Consider the following 23,948-nt stretch of genomic DNA (forward strand, 5'->3'; position numbering starts at 1 on the left):
ACTTCATCTTTTATTTTTCCTTCTGGTTACTTCTGTGTCTGTGTTTATAGCTCTTCTGTCATTCAGCCCACACTCGCTGGAAGCGAAATGTGAAATGCAGACATTTGTTTTATTATTGTTGCTCCCATCTTTCAGGCTTTTACAGAAGAGGACCTTGTAAAAAAAATAAAAAAAATAAAAAAACACCATTGAGAGAGTTCTTGGATATTTTCCCTGGGAAACTGGTGACAAAGAGGCTCCTTTAAACATGACTATGTTTTCAACAGACACTCTGGTATGCTACCTGTTTTATTTTGGACCTCTTCTCCACTGGGATCTTTGCTAAACAGCATTCAGATTTACCAGTCATACTATGTTTTCTACAATTATTTAATTTATGACAGCATACAAATAAGCCAAACAAGAACCCATGACAAACCACCAAACAAAATGTAACCATTTTAAAAAAATAAAGTGGATTTTGGTGAAGAGTAGCAAAAATCAAAGAAAACAACAACTTATGCTAAAGTGGAAGTTACAATACATTTGCTAACAAAATTTCCTGGTCATATTGTGTTTTTGTATTTTTTTATTTTACACACCAATAGACTGAAATGTGGCTGCTTTCTAGCTGTTTTTACTCCCTAGAACACTGAACCGAAAGTCACCAGGTCCAGCTTTATATGGTGAAAGATGCGAAGAATGTTTGTTTTTATTAGAACGCTATGATAGCTCACTAAGATGTATGGAGGCGCAGCATGAGTGTTGAGTGTGTGAACAGGGAACCAAGATTGTAAGAGCAGAGAGAGGAAGTCAGCTGTAATAATGCGAGATGAGTGCAAACACACATAAACCTAAAGGTGTGCGAAGCCACACACTTAAGAAGCTGCAGGCAGGTCTCAGGCTGGTTAGGTGACTAATGGTGCCGATGAGCCATCACTCCTGGAGTGAGAAACTTGAAAACTACCTGCAAATTAAAGTCATGCTCAGTGAGTCCAGCGCACATATATGCTGGCCGGGATCGCTACTTTGACAGCAAAAACCATATTTATTTCACAGCAGATTACATTCAGAGGCAAAAGTGTAGAGGAACAAAAACTGAAGCAAACAAGTTTTTTTCTGAAATTGTCCTTGAAGCATTTTTTCTACTCATTCCTGATATCAAGACTGCATTTACCTTAAATAACAGAAAGTGGAGTACATAATGTTTTTCTTGGTTTTTTTTTAACTGCATTAGCAGTTCATGCATGTTCATTAACAAACACTGTTCTTCTCCAGCTGAGAATGAAACAAGCAGCAGACCAAGAGGGATCAGTGTCAGCACAGCTGCCTTTTGAAACATACAGCGAAGCTGGAAAAAGGCAGAGTGCCCGCTCTGGGTCTGGGATGAGGTCCTGCCCCCTAGAACACATGTGTCAAACTCAAGGCCCACGGGCCATATGTGGCCCGCCATGTCATTTTATGTGGCCCCCGCCCAGCGTTTCATAGGCCCATGATTGACTTAAAATAGGTTTTGAGCACGAATTGACTACAAACTACATCTCCCATAATGCATTCCGATTGTTACCAGCCAACATTACGGCTTCTCGCCACTAGAGAGCAGCAGAGTCACCTCAAGCTGCTTATTAATTTTCCCAGCGAATAAAACTGAGACATCGACAAGCAAAACGTACAAGAAAAGAAAAATCGATTTACAAGTAAGACTGTGAATGAAGATGTGTGTGAATTGGTGTCCGGACGGCAAGTCATGCTAGACTTTTTTTGTTACCGGTTTTCTTGACCGACAGCATAAAAAAAATCGGTCATGTACTATTTTTATCCGTGAAATTACAATCATATTAACATCGGCTATTTAGCCGCATTTTATGCGGTTTAGCTAATATTCACCAAGAATCCAGATCCCATCACAAATTAAACAGATAATCTACATTTTTCTCCGTAGTGACAAAAAACACTGTCTGTGGCCCCAATAACTTTTCATAAATTAAATTAAGCGACTTGACTTAAATTACCAACACTTAACTCGCTGGGGTCTGAACGCACTTCCTCCTGGTTCCCATCTGCAGAAAAATCTGTGCTATTCATCAGTCAGTTGGATCTGTCTGATCCAAACAGATCAACTGAACTCTGAGTGCGCGCGGTGTGCGCTTTTACCAGGATTTATTTATTTATTTATTTATTTATTTTGCGTGGTTTCGCTTCTCCGAAACGGACAGACGTTAGCGCTCCTCCAGAACGCCGCTCTCCTGGGTAACGTGCACCAAGGCTCCATTTCTTAAATCCGCTGAATGAGTTACTTCCAGCGGTTTTTAATTCTTCGCAGCGGCGGAGCCGCGTCCTCAGTGGCTGAGCAGCGGACTGCGCATGTTACAGTCTAATTAACGTTTGCATCGTCATTTATTTCTCTGGTCTGTAATGGAGACTTGAATTTAACGCGCCATTTCAAAGGTTTTGAATGCGCTTCCTAACCAGACGCTCCAAAGCGTCCGATCCATAACTCTTCAACACGCTGTCAACTCCCGGTCAGAAAGACGCGTTTAGTTCAGAGACCATGAGATGATATTCAGAAAGGATTTTTTTAAATGAATAGATTTCAGTTGCCTCTGAGATTAAATCTTTGCGTAAAGTCTATAATGTCTGCCCATGTGAACCAGTCAAGGGTGTTAATTAGACGGGATTTAAATGTTGTGGTTGTTCTGGTCAAATACGGAAAATATTCGGTTAACGCGACCTCTGTGTCAGGGTGAAGAGGGATCAGCTTTGCGTTCAAGGACAGGCAAACATCACCTAATTGATTTGTTGTTATGTGAAATACATGTTGGTTGTGTAATAACAAAAAACGTTTTGTGAATGAAGTTAAGAGTTAACATCAAAACTTGTTTTTATTATTTGTTTGCTTACCTTTAAACACTGATTTAAATATTGTAATTTTTAAACTGAGCATTAATTTTTCATCCATGCAAACTCAAATGTAATATTTAAAACTTCAATACATAAAATCAGTTATTTAACAATATGAGGTGTTTAATTTATTTTTAACATTGTATTTTCATACATTTATGCTAGGGCTGCCCAAGTCTAGTTTTCCAGAGCTACCATCTGCAACTTTAGATGCGTTCCTTCTCTAAAACACCTGGATCATTTACTCATTATAAGCCTCTACAGCAGTGGTCCCCAAGCCCCGGTCCGTGGACCAATTGGCACCGGGCCGCGCAAGAAATAGAAATAGTGAAATATTTCCGTTTTATGTATTATTTGAGTCTGAAGGATCTTTTATTTTGAAAATACTTTAACCGGATTCTCTCGGTTACTTGCACGCCAACACTGAGGCCACAAGCAGCAAAATGACTAAGAAACAGATCAGATGTCTTTGGAAAGTTTCTTTGCGAAGGGGAAAAGGCCCAGAGAAGAGACAGGAGAATGGATTTATCCTGGACCGGTAGGTGAGTCCCACATTACAAGCCGCTCTGCGTAACATGCGGTGACCGGCTGCTAATGAGGCAATGAATCCTCAAGCTGTTTCACCACGTAGTGACTAAGCAGGCTGTGGATATAAGCAACACTTCAGGTGTTATTGTCTCCCATCACTCCCAGATCGGACCGTCTCGTTGCAGAGAAACAAGCTCATGGCTCCCGTTAGTCATTATCGTGAGTTAAAATTTTCACGAAAGTAAAATGTTAGTTTTTGTGGCACATCTGTATCTTATTTTGAAGGGATATATAAACCTTACCATAGCGACCAGAGTCAGAGCGTTTGGGCTGCGGTCGAGAGGAGATGAGTAGAGCTTGTGAGTCTTAAGTCTGGCTTAGACGGAAAGATTTAAGGATTGTCGGCCGATTCTCCAAACCTCTGTGACCACAGAGCTGATAAAAGTACAACAGGTTCGATCGGTTCGTGTCTCCAAGGCAGGAGCAACACGAACCGATTCCAGTCACGAACATCCAGATTCCAGAGGATAATCAAGTAAAACCCCCAACATAGCGAGAGTTTAGAATAACCAAACACGGATGACGATGTAGAAGCAATAGTGATAGATTGTGGAGTTATTTTAAGAGATAAAAGATGAAAAGGCGGTGGATAAAAGACGACGGGAGCAGCCGCTCTATTTGCTGCACTATGATTTGGAGGTGAATATGTTTTTTCATAACATTTTTAACTGAATAAACATAATAATGACCTTTAGATTTAATAATATTAAATTTCCACATATCATCTCCGATATCCACCGGTCTCAGTTGCGCGATATGTCAGCTGTTTGGGATTCCCCTTTGTTCTTACCTCACCGCGCTTTTTGATTGGCTACCTGTCACATTCAGCAGGTCGTATTCTCGTTCCCAGACAGGAAAAACCCCACAGGTCGCGATAAAAACTCCAAGACAATATTCTTGTCTTGGAACAATATTCAATATTCTGTATTTTGTTAAAATACAGAACAAATTACTTATATGGGTATATTCAGGATTTAAGAGGCTGCCATTAAAAGGGAAGTTTTCTGCTCATTAAAAGGCTTTGCTTTGTTTTTCTTTACAGTGACTGTAGTTTTTGCAAGTCTTTGCTGTTCTCAGTCAACCTGGCAGGTGAAATCCACCTTCCTGTGACAACATGTCAAACACGGCTTGAATAGAGCAAGCTTTACACAAAGTCTCTTTCAATCAAAGTTTGATAAAATCCATGAGTTTTGGGTTTTACTTTTGTTTGCATGTATTATTTAAAACTCAACAAGCATTCAGTGAACTGACTTCATGGACCTTACCACAGGGGCCGCGTTTCATTGGCTAATGCTCATTTTACGTCACAGCGCAGCTACCACGTGCGTGACCGTCTCACAAACACAAGCTACTGTAGTAAATACATGCACATATCACATATTGCACATTGTGGACTAGCAGACCGGCAGAAAGTTTTTGCGTCAGGACTCGAAAAAGAATGGTTCTCCACCGTCAGTGGGGAATCTGCACAGGCGATGTCAGGTATCCTGATCGTATTTGTGAAACTAAAATTCATAGATTTCCAAAATCTGAAACGGAAAGCCTTGCTTGGATCAAAGCTTGTGCAAAACAGCATTTGCAGCTCAACCGTCGTAGGATCAATAAGAACAAAGGAGTGTCTGCTGGTGTAAGTATTATTGCTTTGCTTTCTTTGTTTAGTGAATGAAAAAAAATAAAGTCAATAATAAACACATCCATTATGAAAACCTTTTAGCCAAGTACAGCATAATGGCAGTACCGATACAACTTCTACACCTTGAAGCCTGTCTGTTACAGTCTTACGTTAGCTGAACAGATCAATATGCAATGTGTACCGTATCTGACATACATTAAAGATTTTATTTTATCTGAAAAGCCTTTTTACTAAACTGTAATCGTGTTAGCCACGCTAGCACCGAGTACAGTGTATAAGGCCTAGGCACATTCAAACATTTGCCAACAACAGAAATCAGTAATTTCAAAAGTAATCCTCAAAACCATGAATGCCCGACTTACCCAGCCTTGCAAGAACAATAGGCATCAGTGATCTTGTCCACAGCTATATTTATGCTGAGGGTGTGAGGATCTGCTGTTTTCCTCATCAACCGGTAGCATTTAGCTGTGACGCGCACAATGTTGGAGGCATCGCGTGGCTCAAACACCTTGATGTTGTACAAAAAAGATGACATGAACTTGTTGGTTCTCCTGTCTCCTGTCGTGGCTGATATTTTTTGAAAATCCGGCAGAAATGCTACACTAATAGACTCAGAAATACTCTGCAGAGAGTCAGTTGAAATGAAAGACGCCATGTTTACACATAGAAACTGAGCTCTGCTAGGCTTTGTTTGTGAGAGATGCAGCCACGTGGGACATCCGAGGGGCGTTTCTGGGCGGAGCTTGGTAAGGTCCATACTTGTTGGAGTGTGAGGATGTCACAGTCTGTGCTTTTCCACTTGGCTTTTTGCTCATGTTTTAGTCTGTACTCTGCTTTGTTTCTGTTTGCCATTTCTACTTTAAGTGGTTCTGGAGACTGTTCATTGAGAAAATTTGCTTTTGTGTTGGTTTGTTTCCCTCTCTTAGCTTTATAACAGCTATGTTGTAAAGCTAAGAGAACTTTACCACATTCTTGAATTTTAACTGATTTTATGCGTTCCGGACTACTTCCTACTCATCCCTACTGGTTTGTTTTCTGCCCATTTATCCCAGCTGGGTTTTATGTTCTGCGTGATCTTTATTTGCATAAATGCTAGAACTACTTTTTTTTTTTTTTTTGTATATCCTGCTCTGCAGCTACTTTGCGTTACACGCTCCACTAAGTAATCTTTTTTATTTGGTCTCCTGCCTGCCTTGAGCATTTAAGCAAACCAAAGCAGGTCGGACTTGGTCAGACGGAGGCAGATTTAAACGAGTAACTGCTCTGGTTTCCAGTTACTGTAATATGAATGAATGAAAAAAACTGCTTATCTGCTTGCTACTCCTAAGAAAGGACTGTTCACATCAACATGCAGAGAGCCTTTAAATCTGTACTCTCAGTAATCATAGTAAGCTCAGCTGCACTTAACTCATCAGCTATAAATGCATCCTGCTATTCTCTCAAACCCCGTGTATAGATCACATCTGTAAGCTTTCTGTAGGCCATTTGAAGGCTTTAGTAGTTTCTGTTTGTCATGAATCAATAGTTGCAAGGCTATCTTTGAATGTAATCTGGCTGTAATGCAAGGTTTAATACTGTTTACTTGCTTTCACAGAAAATCTTTGTTCCCCACCATACAGTCCTGAATGAAATTAGGGTAAGCTCTCTATGGTATGAATACAAACCTTCAGGTTTCAACTGTAGAAAGCAATGTAGTTTAGAAACTGGGGAACTACAGAAAAACAGAATATTTTCAGAGACTAACTCAGTGTCATGGAGGAACATAGGGGTAATAAAAACAAATAGTCTTTAAAAGTGAAAGACCTCATAATCCACAGCTGGCTAAAGATCTAAAACGACAGATCATAGCTACATTAAAAGTCCATCCATTCGTCCATCCATGCATCTATGATTTTCCGCTTTTTCCAGGCATCTTTACTAGTGGCGCCACCAGGGGTCAGATCACCTCAGCAGAGATCTGTCCATTCTAACCAGATGCCCAAACCATCTCAACCGACTCCTCTCAATGTGGAGAAACAGCAGCTCTTCTCCGAGTTACTCCTGAATGACCAAGCTTCTCATCCTATCACGATGATAAAGGATCTTGATCTTTATCATCAAGTTAATATTCAAAGCTTGTGACCATAGATGAGGATAGGAACATAGATCATTGACCTTCTAACAGTTGGGACAGGTCATCTTCCCTGATCCAGACAAGGAAATCTACCTGTTTCTGACTCAAGACCATGGCCTTCAAACTCTGCTCCAGTGAAAGCACGGCCTGATAAAGGATAGGACCACATAAACTGCAAAAAACAGAGACGTGATCCCAAAGCCACCAAAACGCCTCTCAACATCTTGGCTGCACCTAGAAATTCTGTCCATAAATGTTAAGAACAGAATCAGTGACTAAAGGCAACCTTGGTGGAGTCCAACTCTCACCGGAAACTTACTGCCAATATTGTGGACCAAGCTCTAAATCCGGTCATACAGAAACCTAACAGCCCAAGTCAAAAGGCGCTTTTCCACTAGATTTTCCACTAACCGGTTTGGTCGAAGTCCCCACATTGCTACAGATAAGTCCCCAATTTATCCATCTCTTACTCTATCCACCTTTAATTCATATACAGTTTAAGATACAAAGTTACTTGAACTTCTCCATAACATCATACATAGAGGAGCTGACTTTCATCCTGGCTCTTTAACACTCAGCTATGAACCTCACTCTAGAGATCATGGTGTACTGATGCCTGCAGAATAATGATCATCATGTGGATCGGACACCCAAACTCCCATCACGCCCTCAGCAATCCCATGACAAAAAGATCTGGTTGACTCTTCCATGCTGATAAAGGTGATCCTCCTTAGTCAAAAGTTGAACAATGTATCATTGTCTTTCAGTTTCATTAAGCATTATCACACCATTTCTAATCAATGTGTACAATATTAACTGAGAGTTATAAAATATAAAAAAGTTCTGACAGTAACCAAGTGTTCACCTGAAAGGTCAAACTGTGGAATGTTCTGGGAACACACTACACACTACAGAGTTGCATCTCAAATGGTAAAGGCTAAACACAGCATAGCATGTTAAACATTTAGGTTAATGACAGTAAGTTCAGAAAAAAAGTTCTGCTGTTTAGGAAAGGTTGACAGGACAGTGACTTTTTTCTAACTGGAACTTGAAACCACACCTAAGCTAAGCTTTTTTACTTTTTGTAAAAAATTGTAGTCTGGCCTGTGAAGCTTCTAAAGAGAGCAGCACAGAAACAGGACTGAAAAACATCAAAGCGATTGGTCATTTTTAAGAGTTATTTAACTGTTTAAACATTTGGAAGATCGGGGTTTGGCCTGTAATTCTGCAATAGAAACTTTGTTGGTGCATTGTTCTTTTTCACTAGAGGTTTGATAACTGCTGTTAACGCCTGGGAAAAAAAAACAAAAAAAACAACACAACACCTGACAAGAGCTATTGGCACAGCTTACTCACATATGGTAGTAAAAATGGACTAAAATATAGCTACTAAAAAGATTGCTGATAACTTGGTTGGGCTACCTTGACTTACTGACACTGAATATCTTTGTATTTGTCTAAAACAGATGAAGATAAAATGAGTGGACCACCCAAGGAAGAAACAGGAAGTACTGGCTGCAAATTAAAAAAAGCTGATGAATGTATACATATTGCGACATATTGTGTCAAAGCTCATGCCATGTAATTTTGCAATAAACATGATATAGATTGTATTTTTGAACATTCTTTAAAACCAATACAAGCAATATGTGGAATGTCCAATTGTTTCAGTAAAACAAGGAAACCTTTTCAAATCAAGAATTACCCTCAGTCTCTAATTTTCATCTTCTGTAAGGAAAAAAAACTTGAGACCACAGAAAGTTAGACATAACGATAAAACTCTGTGAGGAGTCACATTATTTAGACTAATCAACCTAAACTCCTTAGAGCAGTTTGAGTTTCCAGCATAAGTTTCCATGGTGATAGACAGAGGTAAGAAGGGAACCAACGTCATGAAACTAAAAAAAAAAACCTTTGACCTGATTGAGCAGAGTTAGCTTAACAAACCACTAACTTTGCTTCATAGTACAGGCCCCTAGGCAGTTTACAGTGAGTGAACTGATCAAGAAGTCTATATACCAAAATATAGGGCAATCCGTCAGACAGCTGAAAAGTCATTTCAATCTGGGTCATGCACAAATTAAAGTAAAGTCACAATCAATTACTTCCAGCTACTGTGGCTACAAGCTGTTCTAAAAATGTCTGAAAACGCCTCAGACGTATTTAGTTTTCTGTACATTGCGTTTGCCTTTTGTGTAGCTGTGAATTTTAAAGGTAGAATTCCATGGGTTCTACCACTCTGGCAGCAAGTTTACTGAACATCTTGGTTTGTACATTTTACATTTATGAGGGAAAACATAAAGATTGTCAAACATCTATAGGATTCACCTGTAGCCACATGTGATTCCAGAAGAAAGAAACAGCATGACGTACAACAAATACATGCACTCAGGTGATCTTCATGCACGCATAATGGGCTCTTTGGACGTCAGCTTCCGCATTCAGGGAAAAGCAACTCGGTCATTTCCGGTCTATTGAAAATGGCATTTTACACTAAGCAGCTTGCAAGGCTTGGCCAAGGTAACAATTAATGATGTACATCCATCCGAAGCCCCAACAAGTAAGCTGGTGAGGAGAATCATCCGTTCTCCATGCTAAGTTCGTGATGTATGAGGTTGAAGAAGAGTCAGTGAGCTGAATTCATGAATTCCATTTATTAATACCCAAATACAGCTGGTCCATTCTCTTAAGAGTTAAGAGTCAAAATGGCATCCCACAAGCAGGGCCAGCCCAAGTCTCCATGGGGCCCTAAGCGAAATTTGGTTTTGGGGCCCTCTAGTTCTGCTAACAATAGCAGAACTATTGTTAGCAGATCAGACTGTTGATCAGACGGCAATCAACAGTTCGATCATCAGATCATTCACACAACTGCAATAAACTTATTGCATCTCTGGCAGTGCTGTTTACATTACATACATGTATAATATAGGACACATTTATTGGCCAACTGATTTATTGACCAGTGGATTTCTGGATGCCGATTTCCTTAATTTTGGGGGATCGTGATTGGCCGATACTTACATGTGAAGCCCATGTTATCCCCTAGTCTTATCTTCATCAGGAAAGGTTTATAAGTCATCCTCTGTTCTTTTCTGCACTACAATGAGAGGTTTGACTGATAGACCGGTCCACCAGGTCAAGTCTGCATGTTCACAGTTAACAATATTCACCCCATTGTTGCCAACTCAGCAACTTTCTTGTTATTTCAGACAAAAAAAAAAATCACATCAGCCAAAATCAAACTCGGCAGGTCAAGTTTTTTTAAAGATATGTAACCAGGGATCGGCCAGAAAACTGCAATCGGAGCAGATGGAATACATACACACATATTCATGACATTCTTTGATTAAATAAATTTCTCTTAAGCATTACTCCAATACAGTGGTTCTTAACCTTTTTTGAGGTACCGAACCCACCAGTTTCATATGCGCATTCACTGAACCCTCCTGCAGTGATAAATAAAATATGATTTCCCCCCCCCCCCAAATTCAAGACAGGGGTGACCCAACTCGACTCTAGTTGGGTGACCCAACTAGAGTCTAGTTGGGTCACCCCTATGTCTTTGCTTTCACCCCAAGATCACTAAGTCTTCTTAAAAGGTAGGGACTCTGAGAACAGTTCTTCAAAATATAGTCAGTGTTTTCAGCAAAATTGAGCTGACTGTCCAGGAACGACCCAAGGTATTTAAAATTTGAAACAGTTTCAACAGGTTGGCCATCGAGAGAAACTGGAACCACTTTAAGGTCTTGTTTAGATCATTTAATTAGCTCTACATTCTTAAAAGAATGAAAAATGAATAATAAATAATAAAGACTTTGCGGTATTCTGATTTAGTAATGTAATTATATTAGTTGTGTTACGACCCCCACACCACTAGAGGTAGTATAGCAACTCCGAAAAGATGCGACTAAGGAGTAGACCGAAAGCAACAGAATTTGGTTAAAACGGTGAGCTTCAAGTAGGCTGCACAGTGGTGCAGTTGGTAGAGATGTTGCTTTGCAGCAAGAAGATTCTGGGTTCGATTTCCAGCCCCGGTCTTTCTGCATGGAGTTTGCATGTTCTCCCTGTGCATGCTCATGCACGTGGGTTTTCTCCGGGTACTCCGGTTTCCTCCCACAGTCCAAAAACATGACTGTTAGGTTAATTGGTCTGTCTAAATTGTCCCTAGGTGAGTGTGTGTGTGCATGGTTGTTTGTCTTGTGTGTCTCTGTGTTGCCCTGCGACAGACTGGCGACTTGAACGGAACGTTAGTTGGAGATAGGAACCAGCAACCCTCTCAACCCCACTAAAGGACAAGGGTGTAAAGAAAATAGATGGGTGAGCTTCAAATACACCTCGCTGCAGCAAACAGAAAGGGGCAGGGACGGACCACTGTCACTCTCATACCTTATTTGGAAATATGACCATTGCAATCCGGAAGTGAAGGTGGCACTATTTCCTATACTTCCGTTTTTATTTTCTTTTGAAATCTGTGATATATTTTAACCTTTAGGCATGGGGGTGGTAACACAACTAATCTAATTACATTACTAAATCAGAATACCACAACGTCTTCATTATTTACTATTAATTCTGGCATTACTGGCATTATAAAACAACATATTTTTTCATTTTCTTAAGGATGTAGAGCTAATTAAATGACAAACAATACTTTCATACATTATAAATAATATCTACATATCTCCATCAATTATAGGAGGAACAAAAGAAATGAGGCATGAAAAATAAAATGATCAACTATAATAAAAATACCATTTGCAATGTATACGTAAGAAATTTAATTGAGCAAAAGTCAATAACAAACAAATGAATTGCACAGCAAATTCAAAAGTGTTAAATGTTTTGGTTAGTAGACTTCATGCAAAAGCAGAGTTAATTTTACTCTAAGAGTCACATTCTGTTTATGTAAGTCTGGGGTGTATATTATTAGTAGTTAAAATTCAGTGTTAAAACAAAGTGTTTCTGTAGCAAATCTAGAGGTGTTAAAATAGAATCAATAACTCTTTACTTCTTAACTCTGAACTCCACCAGCGGCTTTAACACTGAAGGAGTTAATTCACTGACTCCGCCCCCAGAATCACAGATTCCCACCGAAGCAAAGCCACAGAAGCCAAGTCATTTCAGGACTATTTACTTTCCACATGTCTGAGTTATTTACTGCACTTGGTAAGTATTTTTTTTTCTGAGATGGTTTATAACTATTATTTTGAGTGGAGCTCAACCTGTATGATAGACGTCACGTTCAGTGTTAGCATTTTTAGCTTAGCATGCCGAATGTTAGCGGAGTATAAGCGTTGGAAAATATCGATCCGGTGAACATTTAATCAAATTATTGGCTAACTTGAACAGATCCGTAATAATCTGGAGTATGTTTTTTCATGATGTTGAACGTTTACATGCATATTTGTCAGATTTATTAACCTTTCTGATAGATTTTTTTTCTTCTGAAAAAATGTAAAAGCCTTTTTCACATTGAGAGCATTATTTATGCTGCAGTGTCTTCTTATATACGTTTTGCAGCATGTTTTAATGCTGCAAGACGTTTTAATAATTTCATTGCCTTTTTGTATATATTAGAACCAGTCTGGTTGAGGATGAATCGCCAGTCGTCAGCGTCAACCCCCCTCCAGATCCCTCCATGGATTCTTCGAAGATTCAAGCTCTAAAAATGATTATGTAAGTGTTAATATCTCTGAAACTCTACATTTCTGTAATGGAGGCTTGTTGTTATTGTTGCAGTAAAATGTATTCCTTCGTTCCATTCCTCATTGTTATGTTTTTTGTTTGTTATGATCCAGAGACCGACACTGGCTGTCCTACTCAGAGACTGAGGACTGTCTAATGCAGTGGTAGAGGAGCATGTTGGTGTCTCCGGCCAAACGTCACGAACAGCCCAACAACCTGAAGACAGTCTGTTAGTGAGTGGACATCTCTTTGGTGGAGTGCAGAGAGGATCTGTCTCTTATCAACAGAAACAGAAACTGGATAAGAAATGATGGGTCTGAATATCAGGTTGGTTTGTTATGTATTGTACATATCTGGCAATCTACCTGTTAAAAAAATGTACTCTATCATATTACATGAACTGCTTGCTTTACTTTCTCCACCTTGTACTTTGAACAATTTCATGCATATGGTATTGAAGAAAAATTTATTAAGCATTCTGCATTTTGAATTGCACAGCTGATATGTTAGACCATTTGATAACAATATGTGAATGAAAGTGACACGGGAAACATGCACATTATTCCACATTATAATATGTTTTGTAATTATGGTGCATATTTTGAAATAAATGCATTTGAGAAAATAATTGCCTCTTTATTAAATGTTTATTTTCCAAAGAATTTTTAAAAGTTCAAACAATAAAATACCTATTTAATATTAATTACAAATAACTCTTAAGAAGTTAAAAAAAATACTCTGTGAGAGTTGATCTAACACTGACTTGGTGTTAGTGTTAAATTATTAACTCCAGCAGATTTGATATCTGACACTTTATAAGAATTAAGGTACTAACACTCCAAAAAGAGTTAAATTAACACTTTTTGGTGTGGACCCATATAGACTCTTTAAAAGTATTGAAATCAAATCTGACAATGTTAATCTGGGCCTGCTGGATTTGCTGTGTGGGTACAGAAGAATAACAACCCAGGTTGTTACAACCAGGGTTGTTAAACAGACATAAGCAAAAACTCATTTTTTTTGTATTTACAATGCCATGTATATTATTAAGAGACTTTTTGTTGTAGAGTCTTATATATAGAAAAAAATAAGATGAAACTATTTAATCTATAAACGAGGAAATTTTCCTGACTGTCCAGGATTGACTCGAGGTATTTAAAATTTGCCACAGTTTCAACAGGTTAGCCATCAAGTAAAACTGGAATCACTTTCAGTTCTTGTTTATCTCATTTAATTAGCTCTACTTCCTTAAGAAATTGAAAAGGCATGTTCTTTTGTGAGGGAATTTATCTTTTACTGTTCCAGTAATGCCAAAATTAATAAGTAATAAAGACTTTGCGGTATTCTGATTTAGTAATGCAATTAGATTTGTTGTGTTACCACCCCTATGCCACTAGAGGCAGTAGCAGGCCCGAAAAGAAGCGACTTAAGGAGCAGATTTAGAAGTACACTGAAAGCTACAGAATTTGCTAAAAACTGTGAGCTGCCGTGAAGTAAATAAAAGAAAGAAGTTCAAATACATGCTGAGTGTGAAACTCTTTCCTAAAGGTGAAAATATATCACAGTTTTCAAAAGAAAATAAAAAGTAGAATAGAAAATAGCGCCCCCTTCACTTCTGGATTGGTCCCATTTCCAAATAAGGTATGAGACTGACAGTGGTCCGTCCCTGCCCCTTTCTGTTTGCTGCAGCGAGGTGTACTTGAAGCTCACCCATCTATTTCCTTTACACCCTTGTCCTTTAGTGGGGTCGAGAGGGTTGCTGGTTCCTATCTCCAACTAACGTTCTGTTCAAGTCGCCAGTCTGTCGCAGGGCAACACAGAGACACACAAGACAAACAACCATGCACACACACTCACCTAGGGACAATTTAGACAGACCAATTAACCTAACAGTCATGTTTTTGGACTGTGGGAGGAAACCGGAGTACCCGGAGAAAACCCACGCATGCACAGGGAGAACATGCAAACTCCATGCAGAAAGACCGGGGCCGGGAATCGAACCCAGAACCTTCTTGCTGCAAGGCAACAGCTCTGTCATTGTGAGAATACGAGCACCAACTGGCTGGACCTCTGTTGAAATAGGTCAGTTACAGAAGGGGGTAAATATCTGCGCAATCACTTATTTTGTGTTACATGTTTTGGTTGAATCGTAATTTTTTATAAACATCGTTTGCCACTTTGACATGAAAAGCTTTTTTGGTCATTTGTTTTTGTAATAAAAAAAAGCCAAATTTTGTTGATCATGATTGATAGGTTAGTTAAGTAGAAAATGTTATGAATCCCTTTGACCTTTTCCCTCTGGGAAATTGTCATCTCCATCTATAACACAGCCCTCTTACACATATAAAAAACACTTACATTTTTAAAACAATGAATACTTTTTAAACACACTGTATTTGAAATTAAAGCAACTAAAACATGCAAAGTTAAAACTAAAGTGGATGAGAAACAGGATTCATGTTCGAGTAATACATCTGTGTAATTGAGGCAAGTCTTGGGTTTTTTTTTCTCATGTCAAAAACAACGTTGAGACAAGGAGAGTCGTCTTGAGAAAGAAATGAAAGATTCAACAGGATTAGGATGTTATAAACGCCAAAAGAAAAGAGCTCACACACACCCTACCTAAGGTTTCCCTTTCTTTTCACCTGTCTAGTGATTTCTCACCTCTGACTTCACTTCTCTTTCCCTAATCCATCATTTTTCACTCTCCCACTCTGCCTCCACACAGGCGTCTCAATCTCCGTTGGCCACAGAGTCCCAGAGTGGAGCAGCTGAGGACAGATCGGTTCAGCAGGACATGTTTTAGCCCGAGGCCAGAGTAATGATGGAAACCAGACCAGATGCCTCAACGCCTGCAGCACTCAGCCTCTGTTGTGCCTTACATCCTGACAACATGAGGAAGTCATTGGGAGTCCCACAGCTGTCATTCCCAGTCAGACAAATCTGTTAGGGCTTCAGTGATGAAAGGGTTTACACTTTTTAAGTGGACACATGCAGTTATCTCTCAAGTTTTACAATGAAAGTGACGCCCGGGAGCTGTTGGGTTTTACATTGTTTTTACTTTTGTTTAGGAAAAAATGAAAAAACTAGTCGTCAACTACTGGCAAGAAACCCAGATTCCCACAGGCTGCTGTTGCTGCTCCTGTCTGCTGACATCTCGCATTTGACATAATTGGATGCTGATCTTGTCTAAGCAAACTTTTTTTTTATGTCAAACTCTAAAATGGTAAAACCTACCAGCAAACATAAACTGACATCGAACACTTTGTTTGGTCAGTTACAGTTTTCTTCTCTCCTGTTTTTTTGTTGTTTTTTTGCCACACTTGCTCTTCTTTTACTGTACAATCTAATATGAACCAACCAGCACACAACAGCTCACAGTTTGTTGAAAAATAGTACACTTAAGGAAGAATACAATACAATGAAATTAGAAATAGTACAATGCAACAATATGAGAGCTATCAGAACCTGTTGTTATCAATCATTCCAGAGTTTAAGTATATTGTGATTCAAGCGGGGATCCTACAGAGGCAATCATCCAGCATAACAATATAACCACCTGCCAGTTTTACTTTCCCTTTTGCTTCAAAAACAGTCCTGATTCGCTGAGACATTGGGTTCCATTAGGCCTGTGACATGGCGTGTGGCTTCTGGGACTAAGATTTTAGCAGCAGATCATTGTGCAGATCGGCGCCGATCTATGTTTTCGCATCCACCTGAATAATGTGTAGTTGCGCCACTGGTGGTATGCATCAAAATAACATCCGAATGCAGTGGCGGCCACACATTTTCACTAATGTGCTAACAGCAGAGCTAATTAGTGCATTTACTATCTTTGAAAACGTTTAGCACACTTAGCTTCCCCAAAATTGCTTCTGATCGGTTTCATGAATTCAAAATGTCTGATTTAGTTGAATGTTTTATAACGTTTCAGTTCAACATCAGTGTTGAAGTTTTGGATGTCGACTGTTAAGAATTCTTCAGGTACTTAAGATTCATAAGTACCTGAACTAAAGAGTATGAATGCTCTTAGCTCTTTTAAACTAAGGGCATTTCTACTTAGTTTGAAATGGGTGAAAACTAATTTCAAAAACATACTGACATTGTCCAATGTGAGATATTTATACCAAGTGAGACTGTTCTGTCTGCAAAATTAGTTATACTGATAGAACCTTCTTTGAGAGCTCACCAACCTCTTGCACTAATTCACAATGTTCTCTAAATATATGATTAGCCCAAAATCCAGTAGCTCATAGAAAGCAACAGGGGCTGCAAAATCTCAGCCATCCATCTTTTAACTGCCCACCGATAAGGATTTAAAGAGCCACCAGTCTCTGACCCCCATATTATAATTACACACACACACACTTTTGGGAAGACTGATGACACAATCTTGCAGAGTCAGAAAGTGGCACTCTGAAGACCAAGCAGTCGTTGCATTTAACAATGGGAGCGTGACTTTGAATTCACATCAGACTGACAAACCTCCGCTGCACTGCTCATGCTGTCCTGGCCCTCGCTGGCCCGCACCAGAAGCAAGTAACGATGTTGGTCACTCTCGTAATCGATGGTGCGGGTCAGGCTGATTTCGCCCGTGTCTCCCGAGATGGAGAACAGACTGCTGGGATTGATGAGGAGGCTGTAGCTGATTGGTTTCTTTTGGAAGGACACAGCAGGTGTCACCAGAAACCTGGGGAAACAGAAGGAGAGAGAGAGCTGATAATCTATTCCTGCAATGAGATTTTTATAGAGAAGAATACAAACAAATACCCCAATAACCAGTGAACTGTTGGGTCTCAGTGACATATAGCCGTGAGAAGCCAAACGTACACTAGCAGAAATATTTTGCTCCGAAAATATTTATTTAAACGGTATTGAAAGGACATTCAAATCAATTCAGAAATACTTTCTCCCAAAGAGAAACTAAAAGTTGTCATGACTTCTATCATCCAAGTAACTTTCAAGATTCGTGGACATTGATGATATGGACAGGAAGGATCACCAGTTTCCCCAACAAGTCTGAAGAAGCCTCTGACTGAAGACACTGTTGACAGTCACATGACCACGATGACATGCTAACAGCAACAGATACAAAATTCCACGGTGACATTTTCTGGATGACACCATCAGTTGTTGGCAATTTCAATCTCTATCTAGTAGCATGGTTATGAATCTGAGCAGAGAGACGATGGAGTGAGGATATGACATTTATTCTTCATGGTTGCTAGAAGATGCTTGAATTGTCCTTCTCTTTCTGCTCCTTTCTCCTTCTCTGAATCTATGAAACCTCATTTTCAACTTTTCTGGGTGAGGAACCTTAGGAGTGTTTCCTTCATGTTTTTCTTATGTGCCCTGCCTGACAGTGTAGCAATCAGAATTGTTGTCTTACACAATCTTGTAAGACAAGAGAGGCCTAACAGATTTAGGTTCGGCCTTAAGGGACGTTGTTGATGACGTATTTTGCCTTTTTTCTTTTCACTCGACTTGCTTTAATGAGCAATGATGAAAGGTATTCTGCAACAGAAAACACTGGTACATTTTTTGGTACAAGTATGGTTTTTTTTTCCTTTGTGTTGAGTCACTACTTTTCAAGTAATCAAGCATATTGTTTTCTTAGAGCACTCTTTCTTGGCCAAGATGAAACTTTAAAAAAAGGCTTAGACCAGTGTTTCTCAAACTTTTTAAAGATAAGATGTTAAATGGGAAATACTTACACCACCATTTAACAAAAGCTCATGGCCACATAATTTGAAATTGCTTCTGCAACAACACAATATGAATTGACAATATTAATAGATAGATAGACTGGCGACCTGTCCAGGGTGACCCCGCCTCTCGCCCGTTAAAAGCTGGAGATAGGCACCAGTAACCCTCCCGACCCCACTGAGGGACAAGGGTGTAAGAAAATGGATGGATGGATGGATATGAAATAAATAAAAACATCCAGTAACCTGGATAACCATAGTAAAATAAGCATCTTTTACTAGGTTTCACTTCCTGAGTTCACATTTTGCCAAAACCTGAATCTGTGGAATGTGAAGTAAAATTCAGCTGTTCTCATAGGATTCATTGACCGCCGTGACTGTGGCTCAGTAGGAAGAGCAGTCGTCTTTCAGTTCACAGCTTGTGTGTTTGATTCCACCTTCCTCCTGACCTGTCAATGTGGCCTTGAGCAAGGCACTTAACCCCAAGTTACCTGGTGTATGAATGTGTGTGTGATTGAGTAAATGTGCAGCTAGAGTGTTTGGCTTGGCTAAAATATTTTATTGTTGTCCACTCAGTTGCTTCCTTTAACACCCTCATTGAGAACGAAATGCCATCCCACAGCAGTGTGTGACCAAGCAGGTGACTAACAGTTCTCCCACACATTGGTGTGGCCCATTTGTTAAACAAATTAATAGCTACATTTCCAAAACTTCAATTATCCAACCAAATAAACACCAAACAAAAGTCTACAACAGGATAAGTCATTTGGCGCTGGCAGAAAGGATTTGGCAGGTTTTTCATGGATGCAGCACAAATACTTAAATCTGCTGCTCAACTCACAAATGCTTTTTTTTTAAACAAATATGGCAACGTTTAAAAGGAATTACACAAGCTTTCCAACAGAAGAAGATTTCTTGCCAAAAAACAAAAAAAATATCAACAAAAGACAAATGTTCTTATCTTATTTTTTTTAACTTTTGATAAATTTATTAATGGAAATGTATTTGAAAGTTTTTATAAAACCTTTTTAGACTATTTTTATTGCTCCAGTTTTATCTTTAAGAAGATCTTGTCTACTTTAATGTTAGAAAGGATCGGCACATCAAAGAGCAAAGATACCAGCACAGGAGAACAGAAATGATCTAAACATTATTTCATCAGAAGAAAATTACACGCCTCAAGTTTTGGACCATTTCCCTGAAGTTTTACCTTCTTTTATGGTTTGGACAACATTCTACCCGCCTTTACATTTTTTTTTCTCTGTATCTCTAATTTCTCTGAGAACTGCAGAGTCTAATGTTGAACAAACTGGATGTCCACTCCTGAGCAGATAAGGAAACTAGCTCGTAATAAAGGGTTCAAGAAGATTCTTTCCCACTGCAGAATAATAGAACGCATTACTTTGGAAATAAACATACAACTCTACCTAGATTTATGACCGGCTGCAGTTACTTCTAACACCTAACCCATCAGACTGCTGTTAAACTGACGCTCGTTTCTATCAGGCTGTATGTCACCACACCTGCATTTAATGTATTTGAAGAACTATTATTTTTTCATAGCATTTTACAATTTTTTAGATAATATGTTATAGTTATTTCAGTTTTACACTTTATTAATGCTGGCTGCATACATGTAATAAAATAAATATGCTGCACTTTCCAAAACTGCCAGGAGATTTCTTTAAAGAAACAATTTGTTTTATGACACTCACTCATGGTGAAAACTATAGCAGGTGTACAAAATGAAGAGTCACCTGGAGAGACATGAAACCACGAGTTAGCTTAACATACCTGGTGGCTAGAAATATATTTTGCTTTTCAAATTTTTTGGCTCATTTTAAATTTGAACTTTTATATTATATTTTCGGGGCTGCACAGTGGCGCAGTTGGTAGAGCTGTTTCTTTGCAGCAAGAAGGTTCTGGGTTCAATTCCTGGCCCCAGTCTTTCTGCATGTAGTTTGCATGTTTTCCCTGTGCATGTGTGGGTTCCTTCTGGCTTCCTCCCACAGTTCAAAAGCATGACTGTCAGGTTAATTGGCCTCTCTAACCTGTCCCTGTGTGTGTGTGTGTGAATGGCTGTTTTGCCCTGTGACAGACTGGTGACCTGTCCAGGTTGTACTCCGCCTCTTGCCCGGAATGTTAGCCTGAGATAGGCACCAGCACCTCCCGACACCACTAAAAGACAAGGGTGTACAGAAAATGGATGGATATTATATTTTTGCACTATGTTTTGTTGTCTGGTGCTGCTGCCAACAGAATGTCATTGTATCGCCTTGGGCATGTGTTAATTAAGTTGTAAATTTAAAAAGGAGGCGAGTATTTAAAATAACTAATATTACCTTTATGGAGGCAACATAAAGGTAATGTTTATGTTGCAGTTTATTTATTATTATAAATAAACTGCCTTTATTTATAATAATAAATAAATAATAAATATTTATTATTATTTATATTAATAAATAAAGGCAGTTTATTATTATAGGAAGTAATACATTCAATTTAAAGCCTCCATGAATTCCCAAACAAAGGTTTTATATTTATGACAGAACTGAAATAATACAAAGATAAAATACTGATGTTGAGTTTTTAGATAAATACTGTAGCTCCGGTTTTCCGAGAAGAAACTCGGCTGTTGCAACTCCTACTAGCTCCTAATGTTAGTCTTCTGAAAATCCACCTAGTGAAGAGAAATTTCTGATAATTGTGTGTTTTTCAAAACAGACCAGGTGAGTTAGAAGTGTGAGCAGCAAAGACATCATAAGGAACAACATGCAGCAGGTTAATGACTGAGCCTATTCTCCTTCACAGCCGTAGCAGGAGAATGAGCGCTGCACCATGTGCACGACTGGCTAATGAGAACAGTTTTTAAGAAATGTAAAAAAAAAAAAAAAAAAGGACAAAGATTAATGCATATTGCAGCATATTCTTGACTCGCCTCACTTAGCATAGAAGAGATTCTCTGCTCACAACCAGCTACAGGAACTGTTTGGATAACAAAAATTAATATACAGTTGAAACCAGACCATTTAGAAATCCAAATGGTCTTCTAAATGGTTTGAGTCTTCAAACACTAATTAAGAATTGGAAAATGAATTGTTTGGTTGAAAGGAGGCCATGGTCAGGTAGAACAACAAAAATATGCACAGGATGAAAAAATAAAATACACACAAACACACACAAGGCTTTCTAAAAAGAATTGTCGTGCAGCTGTTTGAAGGGGCACAATAAGGAGACACTTGGGGAAAATGGGCTACATGGTTGAGTCGCTAGCAGAAAGCTGTTACTAAGCCAAACAGCACAGAAACAAGCCTAAAAATGTCTGGAGCAATGAGACCAAAACACAACTTTATGGCCACAATCAACAATGTTACATGTGGAGAGGTGTCAACAATGCATCTGAAAAGTACAAACCACTAGGAAGCATGGCGGTGAATCAAATCAATGATAACAGCTGCCTGTTGTCAGAAAATACTAGAGAAAGACTTAAAGAGACAGTATTATGTATTTTTCAGGCACATGGTATCATTGTATAGCCCAATCAAATAACTAGGTTACCTTCAATGGCAATAAAATACCGCATAAATCAAAAATAACTTTAAAAAAATGGATTTAACACCTTGAAATTAGGTCTTTGTCTCTTTAAGAAGATCTATCTAGATCCAGCACTCCACTTTCAGCATATTATCACAACAACGCTCCTCCATAATGCCATTTACAATTGTTCTCAGTGTTAGACTGAGAACTATTTCATATAATGAACTCAGAAGGTGGAGCTTTGGTAGACTGTGAATAATATGAGCAAGCATTTAGGCACCCCCTGAATTTTTGCAATGGGAGATTCAAAGATTCCTCAAACATAGAAAAATAATTAAATAAATCAAAGAAACCTTTCAGGTACATTTTTGATAAGCAAATGACATTATAACATGATATAAATCACAAAAAAGCTCAAATTTACACAATACCCCTGTTCAAATAGAGCTGATACTTGGAAAATTGAACACCAAGTCAACCAACACCATTGGCAACATGACATTAAGAAGTGAAGGTTCTGGTGCAGTCTTCTCTGATTTATGACCTCTGCTTCACTGAGCCACTTTAGGGAGATCTCAAACATGCAGGTCGTGCAAGATCCTGCAAGAATTTACAAGAACTGTTGACATTTTGAACCAAAATTCATATTGAACTGGACCAATAGACAGCAGTATTTTGTAAATGTTTAGATCATTTCATTTGCATCGCTAAACATGAGTGACAGAAGGGATTCTGCACCTTTTAATCAGTTAATTGTGGAATATGTAATCTGATCCTAACCTTAAAAATTCTCCCTGATCTGACTGCTCAGATTATTATAATCTTTAATTTTATGTTATTTTATTTTGCTGTTCACCTGGAAATGTTTTGCTAAGTTAGTGAAGATGCAACAACAGCATGAACACATAAGGAGATCTCAACACACTGATATTTCACACTGTGAATTTAACTGAATTAAATGTGCGACTTGCAAATCTAATAGCAAGAATCAGTTATTGGTTTCAGTCTAGTCTAGTTTAACACTTCTTATTGGAAGCACTTTGTGTTAGAAAAGATGAAGAATGCAGTTGAAAACATGGTAAATAGTGACACTGCAGTGCACTGCAGTACGATAAAGAGCTTCTAGTATTTCATCACAGTGCAGAATATTACACCGCTGTTAAATATAAACACTAGATAACATGAAAAAATTAGGTGTCAAACTTTGGTAACCAAGACAGAATGAAGCTTAAATCTGCTCCATCAGTGGACATAGAGGCAGTTCATATGCAGTGGAAAGTTATACTCTGCAGCATGTTGATTATAAGACAGTCTGACATTAAACTGAGTAAAATGAGCCTTGAAAAGTTGACACAGGCCATAGAGAATAATTCACACTATTTGCACTTTGGAACGAGTGTTATTTGAATTCCTTCAAGACTTAAAGTGACATCCATTTATTACTGTGTGCCCAACTCTTGAGTTTAATGACAGAAGCCAATAAAAAGCATTCACAGCGCATTAAAGTTTGTATTAGTCATCTATATGTCTGGCTTTACGACGGGAGTATTAAATTGAATAAGAATAATCCCTCCTCCGTCTGCTGATCCAAACAAGGCTGCTGTGCAAACTAAAATAAATAAATAAATAAACAGAAGAAAATCTCCATATGCCTCATCACCAGTGGTTTGTTTACTGGGCCCATGTCTGCCACATCTGTTTGTGTTAGATTAAGGCTCTTTCATGGCTGCTGGAGAGAATCTGCTGCCATTCTAGCGCATCTGTGTCCAAGCAGGTGCCCTGGATTACACGTGGATCAGCGGGTCAT

General features: G+C 38.8%; 1 protein-coding gene across 1 annotated transcript in view; it reads right to left on the bottom strand.

Moving 5' to 3' along the window:
- The window catches only part of LOC103462246 (neural-cadherin), a 353,789-nt gene that overhangs the window by 225,656 nt on the left and 104,185 nt on the right, over window positions 1-23,948 (bottom strand). The window contains exon 4 of the mRNA XM_008404906.3: window positions 17,385-17,589. Within this exon, the coding sequence (XP_008403128.2) occupies window positions 17,385-17,589 (205 nt within the window). The remainder of the gene's footprint in view (window positions 1-17,384; window positions 17,590-23,948) is intronic.

Source organism: Poecilia reticulata, chromosome 3 (genome assembly GCF_904066995.2).
Source record: "Poecilia reticulata chromosome 3, P_reticulata-male-v2, whole genome shotgun sequence".
Classification (NCBI taxonomy): Eukaryota; Metazoa; Chordata; class Actinopteri; order Cyprinodontiformes; family Poeciliidae; genus Poecilia; species Poecilia reticulata.